This window comes from Cherax quadricarinatus, chromosome 17, assembly GCF_038502225.1.
Source record: "Cherax quadricarinatus isolate ZL_2023a chromosome 17, ASM3850222v1, whole genome shotgun sequence".
NCBI lineage: Eukaryota > Metazoa > Arthropoda > Malacostraca > Decapoda > Parastacidae > Cherax > Cherax quadricarinatus.
Window position 1 is genome coordinate 18,804,961 of NC_091308.1, and position 19,959 is coordinate 18,824,919.

Sequence of the window (19,959 nt, forward strand, 5' to 3'; positions counted from 1 at the left end):
TCCAGTTCTCGTCAGGCTTGTCACCAGAAGAATAACCTGCCATCTTCTGACCACTCAGCTTTAAATTTAATTAAAAAAAAGAAGATGTTAATCGATTCGAGTTCTCCAGCAAGACAGGGTATGACCTTGTCCACATATCTCTGCTATGTTGATCTTCGAAGGCTTGATTATTGGGAATATTTTGCGTTCAAATTAGCTCTATGACTTGCGAATTTCTTAATATAATGATATGATGACGATGATGATGATGATGATGATGATGATAATAATAATAATAATAATAATAATAATAATAATAATAATAATAATAATAATAATAATAATAATAATAATAATAATAATAATAATAATAAGCATATTAACAATAATACTTTCAAAGTATTCTATAGTAAGGATGAAGATTGATCTAAGATGGTCTATCTATACTATATTTTTTTTTTGTCTGGAAAAATAATTTATCACTGAAAGAAATCACACTGGTAGCAAAAAATATTTCGGTGAGAAAATTGAATATCGGCACAGGAAGTGGTAGGTCATTTTGTACTGCAAGAGTTTCTTTTCTCAGTAATGATACAATGCCATTAACTAGGATATCTGCTTCAGACTGAGAATTCCCTGTCTACCAGTGTGAAGGTGTGTGTTCCTGCCTCATCACCCTCAACAACACTGTGTGTGTTCCTGCCTCATCACCCTCAACAACACTGTGTGTGTTCCTGCCTCATCACCCTCAACAACACTGTGTGTGTTCCTGCCTCATCACCCTCAACAACACTGTGTGTGTTCCTGCCTCATCACCCTCAACAACACTGTGTGTGTTCCTGCCTCATCACCCTCAACAACACTGTGTGTGTTCCTGCCTCATCACCCTCAACAACACTGTGTGTGTTCCTGCCTCATCACCCTCAACAACACTGTGTGTGTTCCTGCCTCATCACCCTCAACAACACTGTGTGTGTTCCTGCCTCATCACCCTCAACAACACTGTGTGTGTTCCTGCCTCATCACCCTCAACAACACTGTGTGTGTTCCTGCCTCATCACCCTCAACAACACTGTGTGTGTTCCTGCCTCATCACCCTCAACAACACTGTGTGTGTTCCTGCCTCATCACCCTCAACAACACTGTGTGTGTTCCTGCCTCATCACCCTCAACAACACTGTGTGTGTTCCTGCCTCATCACCCTCAACAACACTGTGTGTGTTCCTGCCTCATCACCCTCAACAACACTGTGTGTGTTCCTGCCTCATCACCCTCAACAACACTGTGTGTGTTCCTGCCTCATCACCCTCAACAACACTGTGTGTGTTCCTGCCTCAACATCCACAACAACACGGTGTGTGTTCCTGCCTCAACATCCACAACAACACGGTGTGTGTTCCTGCCTCAACATCCACAACAACACGGTGTGTGTTCCTGCCTCAACATCCACAACAACACGGTGTGTGTTCCTGCCTCAACATCCACAACAACACGGTGTGTGTTCCTGCCTCAACATCCACAACAACACGGTGTGTGTTCCTGCCTCAACATCCACAACAACACGGTGTGTGTTCCTGTGCTAACATCCACAACAACACGGTGTGTGTTCCTGCCTCAACACCAACAACAACACAATGTGTGTTCCTTCCTTAACACCCATAACAACACGATGTGTATTGACTCAAGAAATCGTAATGACACGATTGCAAATAAACCATACCCCCGGCCGGGATTGAACCCGCGGTCATAGTCTCAAAACTCCAGCCCGCGACGGGCTGGAGTTTTGAGACTCTATGACCGCGGGTTCAAACCCGGCCGGGGGTATGGTTTACGATGTGTATTCCTATGTTAATACCCACAACAACACAATGTATGTTCCTGTCTCAACACCCACAACAACACGGTGTGTGTTCCTGCATCACCACCCACAGCAACACGGTGTGTGTTCCTGTGTCAACACCCACAACATCACTGATGACAACCTACTTGCGTCTGCGTAGATTTCTTGGTCTAGTCCTGACTCTGATATTCCTGGAGGAGGAGGTGATCAGGGTGTCGTTCTTGTACCAGAGCACCTGTGGGAGAGGGGTGCCCTGGACGCTGCACTCCAGCGTCAGGTTGTAGTTCTCCACCACTGAGTCGTCTTGTAGTCTGCTTACACTAGGCGCTGCACCTGCAAAACAACACTCTTTAGTTTTTCTGTACAAAATCACACCCCTCAGGGAAGGTTCCTTGATGTTGGTGAGGGGCTCTTGATTTAGGGAATTGGATCTGTGCTCCAGTTCCCCGAATTAAGCCTGAATGCCTTCCACATTCTCCTCCAGGCGCTGTATAATCCTACGGGTTTAGCGCTTCCCCTTGATTATAATAATAATGTACTAAATCACACTTAGATTTAACGCTTTATATCAAATTAATAATGATAACAGTAATAATAATAATAATAAAAGAGAGTAACGGGCAGAAACGTGTTAACAAATACTTATAATTCTGAGTTTAACATGGGCCACGCAGGTAGACGGAGACTTCATGGACCATATCAAAGCTATCTGCTGAGAAAGACTGGCTACGTATGTATACCTCCAACTCTGTCTAGAGGTTTGAGATTAGGTTAGTACCTGCCTGTCGTTTATACTTAGTCCATATAGTATAGGGGTAGATTAGAATGATCACATAAATAGCCATAATACTAAGTGTAGTAATAGGCAAATAATGATCATATGTATATTTTATGCAAAAATAAGCAGATAAAGTGATAATGATAACACGAGCCAACGTTTAAGGGACAATTACCAGAGGAAAATATTTTTATAACGTAAGTTTTTATAACTACTGCAAAGCGTTAATACATTTATTAGAAATCTAATGTAATCTGAATGTCATTAAGAAAAAATAAAAACCAAGCCAGAGTTTCCATATCATTAATTTCTAAGAAAGAGGTTAACAAACTGTTACTTATTATTTGATCGTTACACTAGTAACTAGTTACAAGGGGCTTGAGATCAGTTTGCTAGATCCAGTGGAAGAAAATACGAAGACTGGCAAAAAACAATCTGAGATGCTGCACTAATTCATTAAAATATTTTAAAATAATTTTTACGTGCTTTCATAGGATAGACATGAACTCGGAAGAGAGTACGGTGAGCGAGACTCAACAGTACCAGTCTCTCCACTCCCAGTATCTTCACACCGTCGGCGACTACTTCCTCCGTCAACTGGAAGAAGCCTCCGAGCCAAGGTAGCAAGTTAGGATGCTGCAAGCATTTCTCTAGGCTGTGTACGCTCACGAGACTAAAATAAAGTCAATGCAAGAGTCCGGGTTGCTACAAGGACATCTCCTGATCATGACTTCTCTGGTACCTGTCAAAAAATTCATGGACGAATACCAGAGACGCGTTGAGCGCTCAACCATGGTCCTCAGCTGCATGGCCTTACAGCTCTTCGCGGCCAAGGCCAACAACTGCTGCGTCTTCATTTACGTTACAGAGAGGATTCTTGACACGTTGGACGTGGACACGGATAATCCCCGGGTGCGCCTGTCCATCAGGATGAAGAATATTCAGAAGGTGTTCGGTGGCCCTCCTCCTGCTGATGGAGGCCCAGTTGGTAAACAATATGTAGAAATGGTTGATCAGTATATCGCGTTATTGACTACTAGGCGCTACCTCATCAACCTGCAGGAATGCACCCATGTAGACCTCCCGGTGAAAATAGTTGAATGGCTGAGGGACATCTTCATCATTGTGAAAGAAGACATTGGAGACCAGGATACCTGTTTTTACATTCTAGAAGGGTGTGCCAAGATCCTCCTGGACAACAGCTGTGATGCTCAAGCGCACGCCAAGGTTGTGGTGAAGCGGGCCGTAGAGTTCTACATCAACAGCGTCAGGTAGGTCCCAACTAGTTCGCAACATCCTCTGATCTTCTCACACTATCTTCAGGAACATTTGGATTCATTTTTCCCTCAGGAAATTATTGCAATTTACTGTAAAAATCTAGCTAAGAACATGAGATTCCCGGAGGAACTTCCATACCTATTTAAAAAATACTTAAAAGCGGAAGTAACTTTTCTGGATGTACATAACGACCTTTTCGAAGAGAGGAACATTCCGTCATCCCATATGCAACCTTTGTTGGCCAAGATGCACACCGTTGGTGATTGCATCGCTCTGAGTTGTCTACAAACTGTTTTCACCATCCTCTGTGAGGAGGAGGACTTGGAGAATTCGGTGAAGGAGCACTGCGCCACAGTCGCGCATTACGCCATCACCCGCCTGCAGGAGGTGTGGCAAGCTGACTCTATCAGCTATACCATACTGGACGAAAAAGACCATATTCTCCTCTAAACTTACTACTTTCAGACGATTGTGATTCTATATCACAAGAGCCATTACTGTTCTGTCGATGATGAAACATTTCTCCTCTCCTCCATACTGAAGAGTAAAGACGTCCTCTCCTTGGAGGATGAGCGAGATTCCCTTTCCACCACCGGGAAGGACAAGGACCTTCTGTCCTCTGAGGATAAGGAACGGTACCCCTCCGTTAGGAAAGACAAGGACGGCTTTTCCTTCTCTGAGGACGACAACCAACTGACCGTCGCGGAAATCTCGCCTCAGGAGAGTACCCGACCAAAGAAAAATATCCTAGAGGATATTTATGAGCAGGTTTTCAGTGCGTTCAGAAAATATCTGAAGCGGGTGGCGGCTCTGCAGGAGAACCAGGACATGGGCAGGTTCATTGTTCTGAAGAACCTTCTCGTGATTAACAAAGCCTTTGCCCACGATGACCCAGACTGGTTTAACACTTCATGAAACAATCCTACACGTATAAAAAAAACGGGTTACACAAACTCGGTAACTCGTCATACTTTTATTTTAATCATGGGAATGCAATGAACCCGTAAGGGTCATATGCTGCTTGGGGATGGAAAGCATTCAAGTTCGATCCAAGGAAGTGGAGGATAAGTTCAGTTCCTTGGATCAAGAGCCCTCACCTGCATCATACTGAGGGGCTGATCACCCCACTTTCTTCTGTCTCCGGTGTTATATTTGTTGGGTAAATGAACACAAGTGCAACTAATATGACATTTTATTGTCAAGCTTTACAAAGCTCCTGGAGAACGAAACGTTGCCCCAGTAAAATATCACATTAGTTGTGCTTGTGTACTGTTACCTAACAGACTGTCGACAATTCTGCCAACATTAATACAGTGTTATATTTGCCTGTATTCGACTGAAGACGCCTGCTACGTAGATAACGTTTCGACAATAAAAATACCTAACCCCTCAAGGGAGGTTCCTTGACGTTGGTGAGGGGCTCTTGATCTAGGGAATTGGATCTGTGCTCCGGTTCCCTGAATTGAACCTGAATACCTTCCATCCCCCCACATGCGCTGTATAATCCTACGGGTTTAGCGCTCCCCATTATTATAATTATAATTAATTATAAAAATACCTAAGTCCTAAGGTATTGTATGCCATCAGTAATACTGTGCATCAGAGTCAGTGTTGTCTGCTCGCACACCTTCAACTTCACGTTTCTTCTTTTCTTTTGCTCGATGTGCCAGTGTAATAATCTTACACTGGCACATCGAGCAAAAGAACATCCATAATTTATCAGTCTCTGACCAGCATGATTCCAGTCACAAGACCCAGAATGCGTGAAGTGCGTGTTGTATTCACAGGTTTGCATGCATAGTTGCATAGCTTTCCTGTCGCAAGCAAAAAGCGCAACCAGGAGAGCTGCAGAACGTCTCCATTTCGATTGTGTCTCTCATAGCGATTGTGCATCTGCGAGCATATCTGCAAATTTCTGTGCTAAAGATTTTGTTTCAGATAACTGTCACCAACAAAAATCCCAGACCATAAACTGATAATGTTATCTCGCATCTGTTGTATATGTTAGTGACTTCTCAACGAGTGACTGCTGAATTTCACTCGAGTTGCCAATAATATCAATCACAACCAAAGTTTGCCGTTGGTGAGGCTGAACTAGACTCGACTGCATTAGTTTCAACTTCAGAATCAGAACTGGCAGTCTCACGAATAAACAAAAAGATGGACGAGAAGATAGAACTGTGGTCCTGGTTGAGTTCATGACAGTCTCAAACTGAGTTATTAAACATTGAGGTGAATGAGGTTCAAGAGTAAAACTAACAAATTTAGTAATACGCCGTGTCTACCACTCGCATTTCCCCCAGGCATAACATGACCCCTGTGGGTCCAGCACCTCCCAGTCACTCACCAGCACTTTTCACGTGACTGGAAGTTTTGTAAACTGTGACTAGGTTGGAAAAATATATCGGGATCACTGATCTAAGTATTATTATTATTGAAGATACTTCGGGTGTGGGGGGGGGGGCGTGAGGCATTACGTAGATAGAGTGAAACGGGGTAAAGCAGCTGGAACTGACCGGATCATGACAGAAATGTTAAAAGCAGTGGGGGGGGGGGGGAGATACAGTGTTTGGGTGGTTGGTATTTTTGTTTAATAAATATATGAAAGAGGGACTGGCAGAGTGTATAATTCCTTTATGTAAAGAGAAGGGGACAATAGAAATTGTAAAAATTATAGGGAATAAGTTTAAGGAGTATACCCGGTAAAGTGTAAGTAGGGTTGTTATTGAAAGAATTAGAGGTAAGACAGAGAGAAGGATTGCAGATGAACAAGAAGGCTGTAGAATGGGTAGGGGATGTGTAGATTAGGTGTTTATAATGAAGCATATATGTGAACAGTAAAGGTAGGCAATTTTTATTGCATTTATGGATTTAGAAAAGGCATAGGACGGAGTGGTCTTGGGCGTTTAGGTGTGGGACCGGAGTCTGTCCGACGTGGGACGGGCGGGCGATCCGAAAATCGCCGCACCTTAGAGGGAGAAGCCGGGAAGCATGGTCAAAGAATTGCAGAGGTCAGATAGGTAGTAAGTTACTAAATGCTGTAAAGAATTTTTATGAGGATAGTGAAGCTCAGGTTAGGGTGTGTAGGAGAGAGAGAGACTACTTCCCAGTAAAAGCAGGTCTTAGACAGGGATGTGTAATGCCACCATGGTTGTTTAACATATTTATAGATGGGGTTGTGGAGAGAGGTGGGATTAAATTATTGTTAGGAAGAGGGGTCGGATTAAATTATGGGGAATCAAACACAGTTACTTTTTGCTGATGATACTGGGCTTTTGGGGGATTCTGAAGAAAAGTTGCAAAAGTTAGTGGACGAGTTTGGGAGGGTGTATAAAGGTAGAAAGTTAAAAGTAAACATATCTAAGAGCAAGATGATGAGGATATCAAACGATTTAAATAAAGAAAAATTGGATATCACATTGGAGGGAGGGAGCATGGAAGAAGTGAATGTTTTCAGATATTTGGGAGATGACTTGCCAGCGGATGGGTTTATGAAGGATGAGGTTAATCATAGAATTGATGAAGGAAGAAAGATGAGTGGTGCAATGAGGTATCTGTGGAGAAAAAAAAACGTTATCCATGGAGGCCAAGAAGAGAATGTACGAGAGTATAGTGGTACCAACACTATTATTTTGGTGTGAAGCATGGGTTGTAAATGCTGCATTGTGGAGGCGGCCGGAGGCAGGGGTGATGACGTGTCTAAGGGCATTGTGTGGTGTAAATGTTAAGCAGAGAATTCGGAGTGTGGAAATTAGGAGGTGTGGAGGGCTGAAGAGGGGTTGTTAAGGTGGTTTGGTCATTTAGAGAAAATGGAAGAAAGTAGAATGACTTGGAGAGCGTATAAATCTGTAGGGGAAGAAAGGTGGGGTAGGGGTCGGCCTTGGAAAGGTTGAAGGGAGGAGGTAAAGGAGATTTTGTGGGCGAGGGGCTTGGACTTCCAGCAAGCGTGTGAGAGCGTGTTGAATGGAGACGAATTGTTTCTGGGACCTGACGAGCTGTTGGAGTGTGAGCAGGGTAATATTTAGTGAAGGGATTCAGGAAAACTGGTTAACCGGACTTTAGTCCTGGAAATGGAAAGTACAATGCCTGCACTTTAAAGGAGGGGTTTGGGATAGTGCCAGTTTGGAGGGATATCTAAACTATCGTATCTGAGCGCCTCTGCAAAGACAGTGATTATGTATGAGTGATGGTGAAAGTGTTGAGCGATGGTGAAAGTTCTATCTTTGTTTTTGGAATTTTCTTTATTTTTGGGTCTCATTGCCTCGGTGGGAAATGGCCGACGTGTTAAAAAAAATTGTAAGTGTACATTTTGGCAACACTACACGCAAATTTTATCATTTTTAGTAACTGTTAACGTTAGTGGCAGCGGTGCCAGTTTAGCGGAGGTTAAACTGGCGCCCCTAACCTAAATACGGCTCTGCTTACCCTTTAATACGACCAATCACTGCTGTTCCAATACACAAGACTAATAATTAATAATTAATAATAATAATAATAATAATAATAATAATAATAATAATAATAATAATAATAATAATAATTAATACTACAGAGGGAAGCATCATTGACAATGACTGAGACAGTGAATACAGTGCCGACGTGAAAGAATAATAATCTTGGTGTTATTGGCAGCCATTAATAATAATCACGATATGAATAAAAATAAAAGTCCAGATAATAATAATAATAACACTGAATGACGATAAAGAAACAGAAACAAGAGCAAAAATTATAACAAAACAGATAACTGATACAAGTTAAGATTAAGTGTAGAAACATTATGACGCAAGCTGTTCACACATTATTATTATTATTATTATTATTATTATTATTATTATTATTATTATTATTATTATTATTATTATTATTATTATACTATGAAGGAAGCGACATATCCATAAAGGTTATAAGGACCTGAAGAATGGGAGGTAATCATGTTTGATCCGAGGAAAGGAAGGTAAGCTCCAGTTCCCCGGATCAAGAGTCTTTCATTAGCATCAGTGCGCCGGTCTTGAAGAGGACTCAGACTGGAGGCTGCAGGACATCACACCGGCAGCCATACTACACACCAGGTGACCTTCCACGCAGTAATTACACACCAGGTGACCTTCCACGCAGTAATTACACACCAGGTGACCTTCCACGCAGTAATTACACAACAGGTGACCTCCTACACAGCAGTTACACAACAGGTGACCTCCCTACACAGTAATTACATACTCTTTACTGAACTAGCCACCACCGCCACTCCTCACTACAGAGTCGCATCCCATCACTGACATATGTGTCATTTCTGCATCAGAATGGTCCCAGTTGTTAGTAAATCATTCTGCCATTTACTAACAATGAACAAAAGTTGCTTTGAGCACCACTGACAATCCCTCTTCACAGCAAAAGACTGTGTGAAATGTATCTCTCCTTCCATGGTAGTTATATCTATCGCTGTCCTATATCTGATATGAAGGTCATTTCTTCTCTGTTTTGACACATCTTTTCCCTCAGTACTGAGACAGATAATGAATAAATCATTCCCATTACCAATCATAATGTTTAGTAACCTGCTAAGTATATCTTTCTTCCCAGTCCCAGGAATGCACTCCCTCTGCCTCCTCTTCTTATCCCTGTAGCGAAAAACTGGATGACTGGGCCACGTTCACGTGACAGACACAGCAGAAGGAATTAGTAGCATCAGAGGCTGATGCTTCTACCTTTTTCATCGTCAACAATAATTCTGTCGTGTCCAACAGTTTTCATTTCTTACTGCCGGTATCGTTGGTATCTTCTTGTTTCCTTGTCCGAGAAGTTGTATCTTCTTTCTAGCTTCCTCTAGCTCTGCCTTCATCTAAAGGTTCAGTTGTTCAAAGTTCATGAAAAACTTCCTTACCACTTCAGTAACATTCTAACATTAACACTGATAGGAGAGTTCAAGAATGTCTTCACAGGAATTATTGCATACGTAAATTTTCGTTTACCCTATTCGGCAAGAAGAGTGTGGCTATTTAAGCAAAAATAGCAAGTTTTCACACACACACACACACACACACACACACACACCCACACACACACACACACACACACACACACACACACACACACACACACACACACACACACACACACACACACGCACATACACACACACACACACACACACACCCACACCCACACACACACACACACACACACACACACACACACACACATATATATATATATATATATATATATATATATATATATATATATATATATATATATATATATATATATATATATATATATATATATATATATATATATATATATATATATATATATATATATATATATATATATATATATATATATATGTAGTGCCTAATATGTAAAACTGGTCAATTAGCAAGAACTCATTTAAAATTAAGTCCTTTCTAGAATTTTCTCTTATACGTTTAAAGATATATTTTTTTCATTAATGTTGATGTAAAAATTTATAATTTTGCACCAAAAGGAACTTAGAAAACTTACCTAACCTTATTCTAACAAGCGCAATTTATTTTAGCCTAACCCAACTAAATATATTTCAGATTTGTTTACAATAATTTAATACTAAACAAATACAGTGAAATATATTTTTTTCGTTAGGCTGAGAATGATTTTGGCGAAATTATTGGATACACAAATTTTCACTTGTCTTATATGGCAAGATAAACGTTGCTATTTAAGCCAAGATCGCAAGTTCTGCCTATTCGGCACGACATATATATATATATATATATATATATATATATATATATATATATATATATATATATATATATATATATATATATATATATATATATATATATATATATATATATATATATATAAATATACATATACACTCTTCTTAAATTACGAAGTACAAATGTTAAATTACAAAATACACTTGTTAAATTACGAAATATAGTTAAGTTGCGAAATATACTTGTTAAATTGCGAAATATAGTTGTTAATTGCAAAATATACTGGTCAAATCTAAAAAAATACTTGCACGAGTCAAAGGTTTAAAGTAACGCTTGTATGAACTGTTTACAGATTACTTGATCCCATCTCAGTAAATTACTTCGCATTGTGAGCCATTACTGGACATCAGTTGATAAATTTTGTAATTAACATGTCTACTTCATATTTGTTAAGTACACATTATAATTAGCACGCTTATTTTGTATTTAAACAATATAGTGTGCATTTAGAAAGTATATTCTACAGTTAGTATGTATTTTTTTTAGACTTAGCAAAATTATTTTGCAATTAAAAACTAAATTTCGTTATTTAACAAGAATATTTCGTAACTTAACTATATTTCGTAACTTAATATATATCGTAACTTAATTATATTTCGCAACTTAACTATATTTCGTAATTTAACAAGTGTATTTAGTAATTTAACAAGTATATTTCATAATTTAACAATTAAATTTCGTAATTTAACAAATATATTACGTAATTTAACAAGCATATTTCATAACTTAACAAGTATATTTCGTAACATAACAAGTATATTTCGTAATCACTAGGTACAATTTTCACAGTCATTGACCACCACTCAGTGGAGTGGACACTTCTTCAGTTCATAGCCCACAACATAATCTGGAAAACAAAACAAAATTCCACTTAAGAATTGTGAGGAATCGCGGACTCCTCCGGAGAGATTTGAAGGCGTGACAGTCAGGATTACTAGGGAGGATTTTTATGTACTCTTCAACCTGATTTATATCTGACGTAGCAGCTGCATCATCTTTTTGCAGGGAGGGTGTGTGTGAGTGTGTGTGTGTGTGTGTGTGTGTGTGTGTGTGTGTGTGTGTGTGTGTGTGTGTGTGTGTGTGTGTTAAAAGCGAGAGTGTTGGGGAGCAGGCACGGCCGGCCGGCACCTAGAACGTTGAACCTGTCTGATGAACGTACTGAAGATATGAGTACGCTTTCCTTGGAAGAACGTTTCATTCTAGAGAGCTTAACCTTTTATTAGAGCGAATCGCTGTCCCAGTAAAAGCTTGTAGCATTAAGCGTCTTTGTCTTCATGAGAGCTGAAGATGAAAAATAATATTGGTTATTAGGGGTTGAAGCCTATTGAGTACTCGTAACCTGCGCACCACAAATCAAGTTTTCTGTAATTCCTAAAATTCGGATTATAGTAATCCCTCAGTGTGTATATATACATTGACACATGCACCACAAGATGTATATGTCATATCCACTAAAATACGTAATGGGTAGCGCGCAGGTTTGAACTCTACTGGCAAATGAGGCGTAGTGCAATAAAGTGGAGACATATAGTGATTATAAAGAGCCTTGAGGAATGGGAAGTAATTATACATGAAAAGGGAGAAGGGTAGCTCCAGTTCCTTGGATCAAGAGCTCTCACTGGCATCAATGCACCCCTCCCCCACCTTTTAAAGTATTCAGATCTCGATAAAATGCTCAAAATTTTACTTTAAAACAAATCGGAAATAAAACTGGTATTGACCTAGGAAAATTGGTAGCCACCGTATGACCTGCATGTGTTTGGCTATTGCCCCTGAATAATAATAATAATAATAATAATAATAATAATAATAATAATAATAATAATAATAATAATAATAATAATAATAACAATGTGAATTATTACTATTATGCGAGCAAATTACCTGCATGAGGTTTACAGGGTATTACCTGAATTATTACAGGCAAGTAATTTGGGTGAGATAAGTAGGGCTTAAGTCACAGTAAGTCGCAGGGCTGTAACTACCTCTATGGCCACTTCATCACCACTCTCACAAAAAGCTAGACCTGACATTAAATTAATAGTTACAATGTTAAAACCAGCTATTCTGGTAAATTAAAGTTGTGGACTGTATATGATTAGGCTTGATGGGTACACAAAAAAAATTCGTATTACCCCTTACCATTTCATTACTGTAGATGGATCACACTACCACCTGCCTGACACCCAGACCCTAACACTCGCCAGTTAGAGATCTAAATGAAAGTACTAATGGCGCACTTCCCTGTGAGTGACGGCCATATCCCTTATCTTCCGAAATCCACACGTAATTCTTGAGGTCCTGCAAATTTCCTGTCCAAATTCTTCAGCAGGGGACATTAACACAGGTTCCTATTACAAATTCATGCCGAAAAAAAACAAATTGGACACGAAGACGCGGGATTATTAGCAGAATTTTCCACGACAACCAGTGCCCACAAGTTACAAACAGCGTCCCCCTTTCCGGCGTCACTCAGCAGCTGTTCTATCCCTCCCTCACTCGAAATTTCTCGAAAGGGTCAAATCTGCATCATTTTTTAATAAACATTTATTGTATTATTCAAATTTACACATGGTGATCTCAGGAAAATCCAAAATTTTCCACAAATAATAATAATAATAATAATAATAATAATAATAATAATAATAATAATAATAATAATAATAATAATAACAATAATAATAATAATAATAATAATAATAATAATAATAATAATAATAATAATAATAATAATAATAATAATAATAGTAATAATAATAATAATAATAATAATAATAATAATAATAATAATAATAATAATAATAATAATAATAATAATAATAATAATAATAATAATAATAATAAGAAGAAGAAGAAGAAGAAGAAGAAGAAGAAGAAGAAACAACCACAACAAAACGGCTTTGACAACAATAACATCAACAGCACCATCGACAACAAGCAATAACAAGAACAACATTTGTCCAGTGACAGTTCGAAACTTTCGTTAAGCTTAGATACACGAGATCTGAAAGTTTGTGCTCGAGCCGGTTAGGCATTCTCAAGATATCAAATCATAGGAAAAAATAATCATATGTACCAATAAAGGTATCCCGTGTCCCCTTTCTGGTGCTACGTAAGTAAAGAAAATTAAGTGCACTCTGTTCTTAGATGCACATGCTATATATTATCTAAAGTGCACATATTTTCCCTAACGCGCACACATATGGGTTGCACATGTAACCTCAAGTACAGACGAATGCTCTGAAGTGCACTCACGCAGTGTGAAAATTGCGTACACATGCTGCAGCATAGACCCATACACCCTCTGGTACGCAAATATGCTCTTAGTGGACCCATTTCTTCTGCTTACTTTACGTTACATGCTCTGGGCAACAGCATGATAGGTTATAATGCAAATCCCAAAGCATAAAATATTTGGCACGGAGGAAGCTTACTCTCTGGGATCAAAACTCTATCATCGTCAAACCCTTCTTACCAACGCAGCAAATTTAAAAGAGTGTCATGTCAAAATGTTTTATGGCACAGTTAATTACTGCTTCAGCAGAAGCTTTCTTTCTAATATATACCCGCAGTGGGTAATGTTAGTTCCCATAAATGAATGGAGAGTTCAATTTTACCATTAAAATTAAGATATTTTTAGTTGAAAAGCATTATAGATTTTTAAGTGAGAGTGGCGTGTACGTATTTATGGGATCATTACACAAGCTAAAATTGCTTTTATTACCTTGACATAAACAAGATGAGCGAAGTATATATAAGCATTTAATGGTGGCTCCTCGTAACCAAGAATAGCCGGTGGTGAAGTCACTCAGGCGTGAATTTGTTTACAGTTGGACAAGGTGCACAGTTGCAGCGACCAGCCCTTGAGGGAGGGGGAGGGGTTCTCTAAGGCAGCCACATATACACCCAGCGACCCGCATCCTAAAGTACAACATATCAAACACACTGGTATACATGATACTTGACCAGTTTAAGCACCATCCTCCTCATCAAGGGAATCAATTGACCTCATGGGCAATCAGACGCCATTTCAAAAAACATCCCTTTCGTCAGGTCACTATCTGCTCCTTCACACTTTTAAGTCTACATATACGATTGTTTTTAACCTTTGCATATTAGGAGTCATGAACATCCCAGGCTCGAAAAATTTTCTAATAAATGTGACCTAATGCTTGCTCACGTGTCTTTTTAAATCAATTGTTGGTATCCGTTATGGCGACTGTTACCTTACCAAGGTTAATACCTACCCTAACCTGCTTCCTCCAATATGTTTCACTCCGGTAGTTGTTACTGTAGTGTGTAGATTCGGGACGCAGCCGTCCATGTCACCAGTCATCTCTGTCTCATCGCAACTCCAATGTTCTGAGACACTCTCAGTAGTTATATTGGCCACACAGGAAGGATCTCCCTACATTTTCCAGCTCTGGTATTTCATTTACCTTTAAACAGTACTGTTACTGGCGTTACTTTTCTGCTTTTAAAGGTTTTTATTTTTTTAACCCTCATTTTTCTGGTCTTTTCTTGCTGCATTTGATTTTCTTTAAACGATACGTCACTTGACATTATTATTTCTTAAGTATATTACCTGTTTATTTTATTTTATGAGATGATTTTGTTGTGTTTTGTGCACTACTCGTTTTGAGTTCTTGATTATTTCCATTTGTAAGTAGATGGAATTTGTCACCTTTGAAAGTCATGTTATTTTCCTGTTCCCACGTGAAGACTTAGTCAATATTTGGTTGTAATTTTACTGTGTTTTCTCGTGAGACGATTGTTTTGTTATATTAGGATTCGTTTCACAAACGATAATGTGAAAAGGTAATTATTATTTTTCGGTCAGCTGTGAGGATGAGAAGCAGTGAAGGACCCAGGACAGAACCTTGTGGTATTAAATCATTTAGTTTTCTAAAACTGCATTTTTTATTAACTAATATGCTTTGTGCGACTTATATAGCAAAATTAAATAATCACTCTTTGTGTTCAGGTTAGGAATTTGAATATTTACTTCCCTCTTTTTCCTGTTGTACCTTTAGATTTTATTTTATAGGTTATCACGCCAAGGTCGAATTTCTCAAATGATTTGGAAAATCTGTATGGGTCACTGATGCCTATATAAACACCAGTCTCCTTGCCTTTGCTTCAGTATCTCTACCACCACGGTTCTCTCAACACCAACTCCAAGGCTGAGGGACTGATTACCTCACTTTTGTATATAGTTCTACTGTCTTCTAATTATATCTTAGAATCTGTACTGATAAAGCCACTGGATGGCGAAACGTCTACAATAAAGATAACCAGATGTTGCGCATGTGTTTTAACTTCCATTTGCATTTTCGCTGCCTTCCAAAAACCTCTACGATTTTCTTATAACGATCTATAAAGCTTCTATAGACATGAGGTTCCTGGTGTATAAATCATGCCCTTTTTTCAAAAAAAAAAAAAAAAAAAAAAAAAAAAAACAGAAATTTGCCATCTCACTACCACTGCAAAGTATTTTATGAGTGATGAGTTATGTTAGCGCAACTGATATTTTTTTGTCATTGTTCCGCTGCCTTCTCTGTCCGAAGAGGCTGTATCTGTACTGTTTAATCCCTCTGGGATTCTACCGCTATCTAAACTCCATCTTCAAAGAGCACTGACCACTCGTGCTGGGGGTATTTTCCATTTCTTTATGAATTCAGAAAACTATGAAGGACTCTGGCCCAGGTGCTGCGTACATGGCCATGTTATACACTATTTTTTTTTAAATTCTCAAGAATTTGGAATAATGCTAAATATATTTGATGGGCAGATTTAATGAAGAAACTCTTGAACATTAAACTCTCAGAATGTTCTTGAAGGATATCGCTCATTTTTTTTTCATCATCGGTTTACGAATGTCGTCTGAATATACTAGGGCTAATAATGAAAGATTTAGATTTTGCATAAGTGGAAAAACTATTTAGGATTTTTCAGTTTTTTTTTCTGAGTCTTTTTTTGTATATTTCATTTTTATTTCTTCTGACTTATCTTCTTCAGTAATTTCTCGGTATAAATTACCTTTCCAATGCCGTTATATCTGAAGATTTTGGGGAAGTTCAACACTTTTTTTTCTTCCTCTAAAGTGTTCTACGTTCTCATTCCTATGTTCGATCTTTCGTAAACTTGGTCAACGGGATAACGTTCCAGTCAGACCTCTCTGTTTTATCCCATGACTGTTGAAGTTTAATTTGCTACACATCTCTCCTTCCCCACGTTGCTGCTTTCTTACGTCAGCCACAGATGATCAGCAGAAGTAGCAATAGCAACAACAACAGCAGGAGCAGTGGCAGCAGCTCCAGGAGAAGCAGCAATAACAACAACAATAACAACAAAAGCAGCAGCAGCAGCAGCAGCAGCAGCAGCAGCAGCAGACGCTCCAACAGTAGTAGTAGCAACAGCAGCAGCAGCAGCAGCAGCAGCAGCAGCAGCAGCAGCAGCAGCAGCAGCAGCAGCAGCAGCATGGACCCCGTTCCCTCTGCCTCAGCTGGTGACACTTGAGATAGCGGTACGCCACTGACACTGACGGTAATAGCACCGCTAGTAGCAACAGTGTCTCTAGTGGTAACAGTACCACTAGCAGTGAGAATGCCACTAGCAGTGACAGTGATATTAGCGATAACAGTGCCACAAATGACGACAGTGCTATTTGTAGTGGCACTGCCACTAGTAATGAGAGTGTCATTACAGGTAACAGTCTTACTAGTGGTAACAGTACCACAAGCAGTGGCAATGCCATTAACGGTGATAGTGCCACAACTGGTACCACTGCCACTAGTGACAGTGCAGTGTTACTAGTAGTGACAGTGCCACAAGTAGTGACAGTGCCACTAGCGGTAACAGTGCCACTAGTGGTGACAGTGTCGCTAATGGAGACAATGTCGCTAGTGGTGACAGTGCCACTAGTGATGATAGTGACACTAGCGGTGATAGTGCCACTAGTTTTGATAGTGTCACTAACGATGATAGTGTCACTAGTACTGACAGTGTCACTAGAGGTGGCAGTTCTACTAGTGGTGACAGTTCCACCAGTGATGGTAGCACCACCGGTGGTGGCAATGCGAGGTGCCACCACCAGTGCCGTAACTGACCCCCCGACACCGCGGAATGTGAAGGTCGCCTCGGGATTATAAATAGGGCCACGTGACGTCACAGTGTGGCACTCGCGTAAAAAAAATTCTTTAAGCTTCTGGCACGAGGCGGAAGTAGCAGCAAGACACCTGGTCGCTGGCACCCTCCCTCCCTCCCTTCCCCAAAACAGTGCCACAAGTCTTGGGGTTGGTGCCACGTGTCCTCAGACAGTGCCACGTGTCGCTAGCCTGTGTCATGAGTCACGTTTACTTGACGAACTTGTCCGGACATGATTCTCATGGCAGAAGTATTATGTATCTATGTTACGTGTTGCTGTATTTTGTATCACTTTATTATGTATCACTGTAATATATATCACTGTATTATGTATCATTGTGTTTTGTATCAACATATTACGCATCACTTCATTATGTATTATATATATATATATATATATATATCTATATATATATCTATCTCTATATATCTATATATATAGATATATATATAGATATATATAGATAGATATATATATAGATATGCCAAACAACCACTCTGAAAAAATAGAGAAATTCCAAGCTCTTTCGTGACTACTCACATTATCAAGGAACTATGAAAGTAAAGCATCCAAGGAAGCTATATAAGGGGTACTGTGATCTTATTGCATATATATATATATATATATATATATATATATATATATATATATATATATATATATATATATATACATATATATATATATATATATATATATATATATATATATATATATATATATATATATATATATGTATATATATATATATATACATATATTTTAACGAGTCGGCCGTCTCCCACCGAGGCAGGGTGACCCAAAAAGAAAGAAAATCCCCCAAAAGAAAACATTTTCATCATCATTCAACACTTTCACCACACTCACACATAATCACTGTTTTTGCAGAGGTGCTCAGAATACAACAGTTTAGAAGTATATACGTATAAAGATACACAATATATCCCCCCAAACTGCCAATATCCCAAACCCCTCCTTTAGAGTACAGGCATTGTACTTCCCATTTCCAGGACTCAAGTCCAGCTATATAAAAATAGCCGGTTTCCCTGAATCCCTTTACTAAATATTACCCTGCTGACACTCCAACAGCTCGTCAGGTCCCAAATACCATTCGTCTCCATTCACTCCTAACGAAGACGCTCATGCACGCCTGCTGGAAGTCCAAGTCCCTCGCCCACAAAACCTCCTTTACCCCTTCCTTCCAACCTTTTCGAGGACGACGTCTACCCCGTCTTCCTTCCCCTACAGATTTATACGCTCTCCATGTTATTCTACATTGATGCTTCATTAAGCATCAATGTATTACGTATCGCTGCATTATGCAACACTGCACTATGAATCAGTGTATTATGCATTAATGAGCAGATATCCTGGCCATCACCGTTAAGAGGGATGGGAATTATGACACAGCATGCAGAACGAGCTTTTTTTTTTAGAGGGGGGGCACATTTCGCTCATGGTAGAGCTTTATTGTGTCCTGATAGAGCTCTACCCTGAGCGAGACTCAGGCTCAGTGAAATTTTAATAATGTACACGGTTCTTCATACCCAGCACCTGCAGTCATTACGCCTGTACGTGTTGTAATAAGTGAAGTGTCGTTGTGTACGCTCTCAGCCGACCAAAGCAAAGTTATAACTAGTGTCGGAATCTTGAGTGTACATTATGATGTTTCTTTCCGGCCTGATGTTCAGGGTGTTCAGTTTCTTTCTGGCCTGATGTTCAGGGTGTTCAGTTTCTTTCTGGCCTGATGCTCAGGATGTTCAGTTTCTTTCTGGCCTGAAGTTCAGGGTGTTCAGATTCTTTCTGGCCTGATGTTCAGGGTGTTCAGATTCTTTCCGGCCTGATGTTCAGGGTGTTCAGTTTCTTTCTGGCCTGATGTTCAGGATGTTCAGTTTCTTTCTGGCCTGAAGTTCAGGGTGTTCAGATTTTTTCTGGCCTGATGTTCAGGGTGTTCAGTTTCTTTCTGGCCTGATGTTCAGGATGTTCAGTTTCTTTCTGGCCTGAAGTTCAGGGTGTTCAGATTTTTTCTGGCCTGATGTTCAGGGTGTTCAGATTCTTTCTGGCCTGATGTTCAGGGTGTTCAGATTCTTTCTGGCCTGATGTTCAGGGTGTTCAGTTTCTTTCTGGCCTGATGTTCAGGGTGTTCAGTTTCTTTCCGGCCTGATGTTCA

The 19,959-nt window shown here is 39.5% G+C and overlaps 1 protein-coding gene across 1 annotated transcript in view; it reads right to left on the bottom strand.

The window, feature by feature from the left end:
* The window catches only part of LOC128686458 (uncharacterized), a 614,190-nt gene that overhangs the window by 54,705 nt on the left and 539,526 nt on the right, over positions 1–19,959 (bottom strand). Inside the window, exon 2 of the mRNA XM_053773393.2 lies at positions 1,966–2,152. Within this exon, the coding sequence (XP_053629368.2) occupies positions 1,966–2,152 (187 nt within the window). The remainder of the gene's footprint in view (positions 1–1,965; positions 2,153–19,959) is intronic.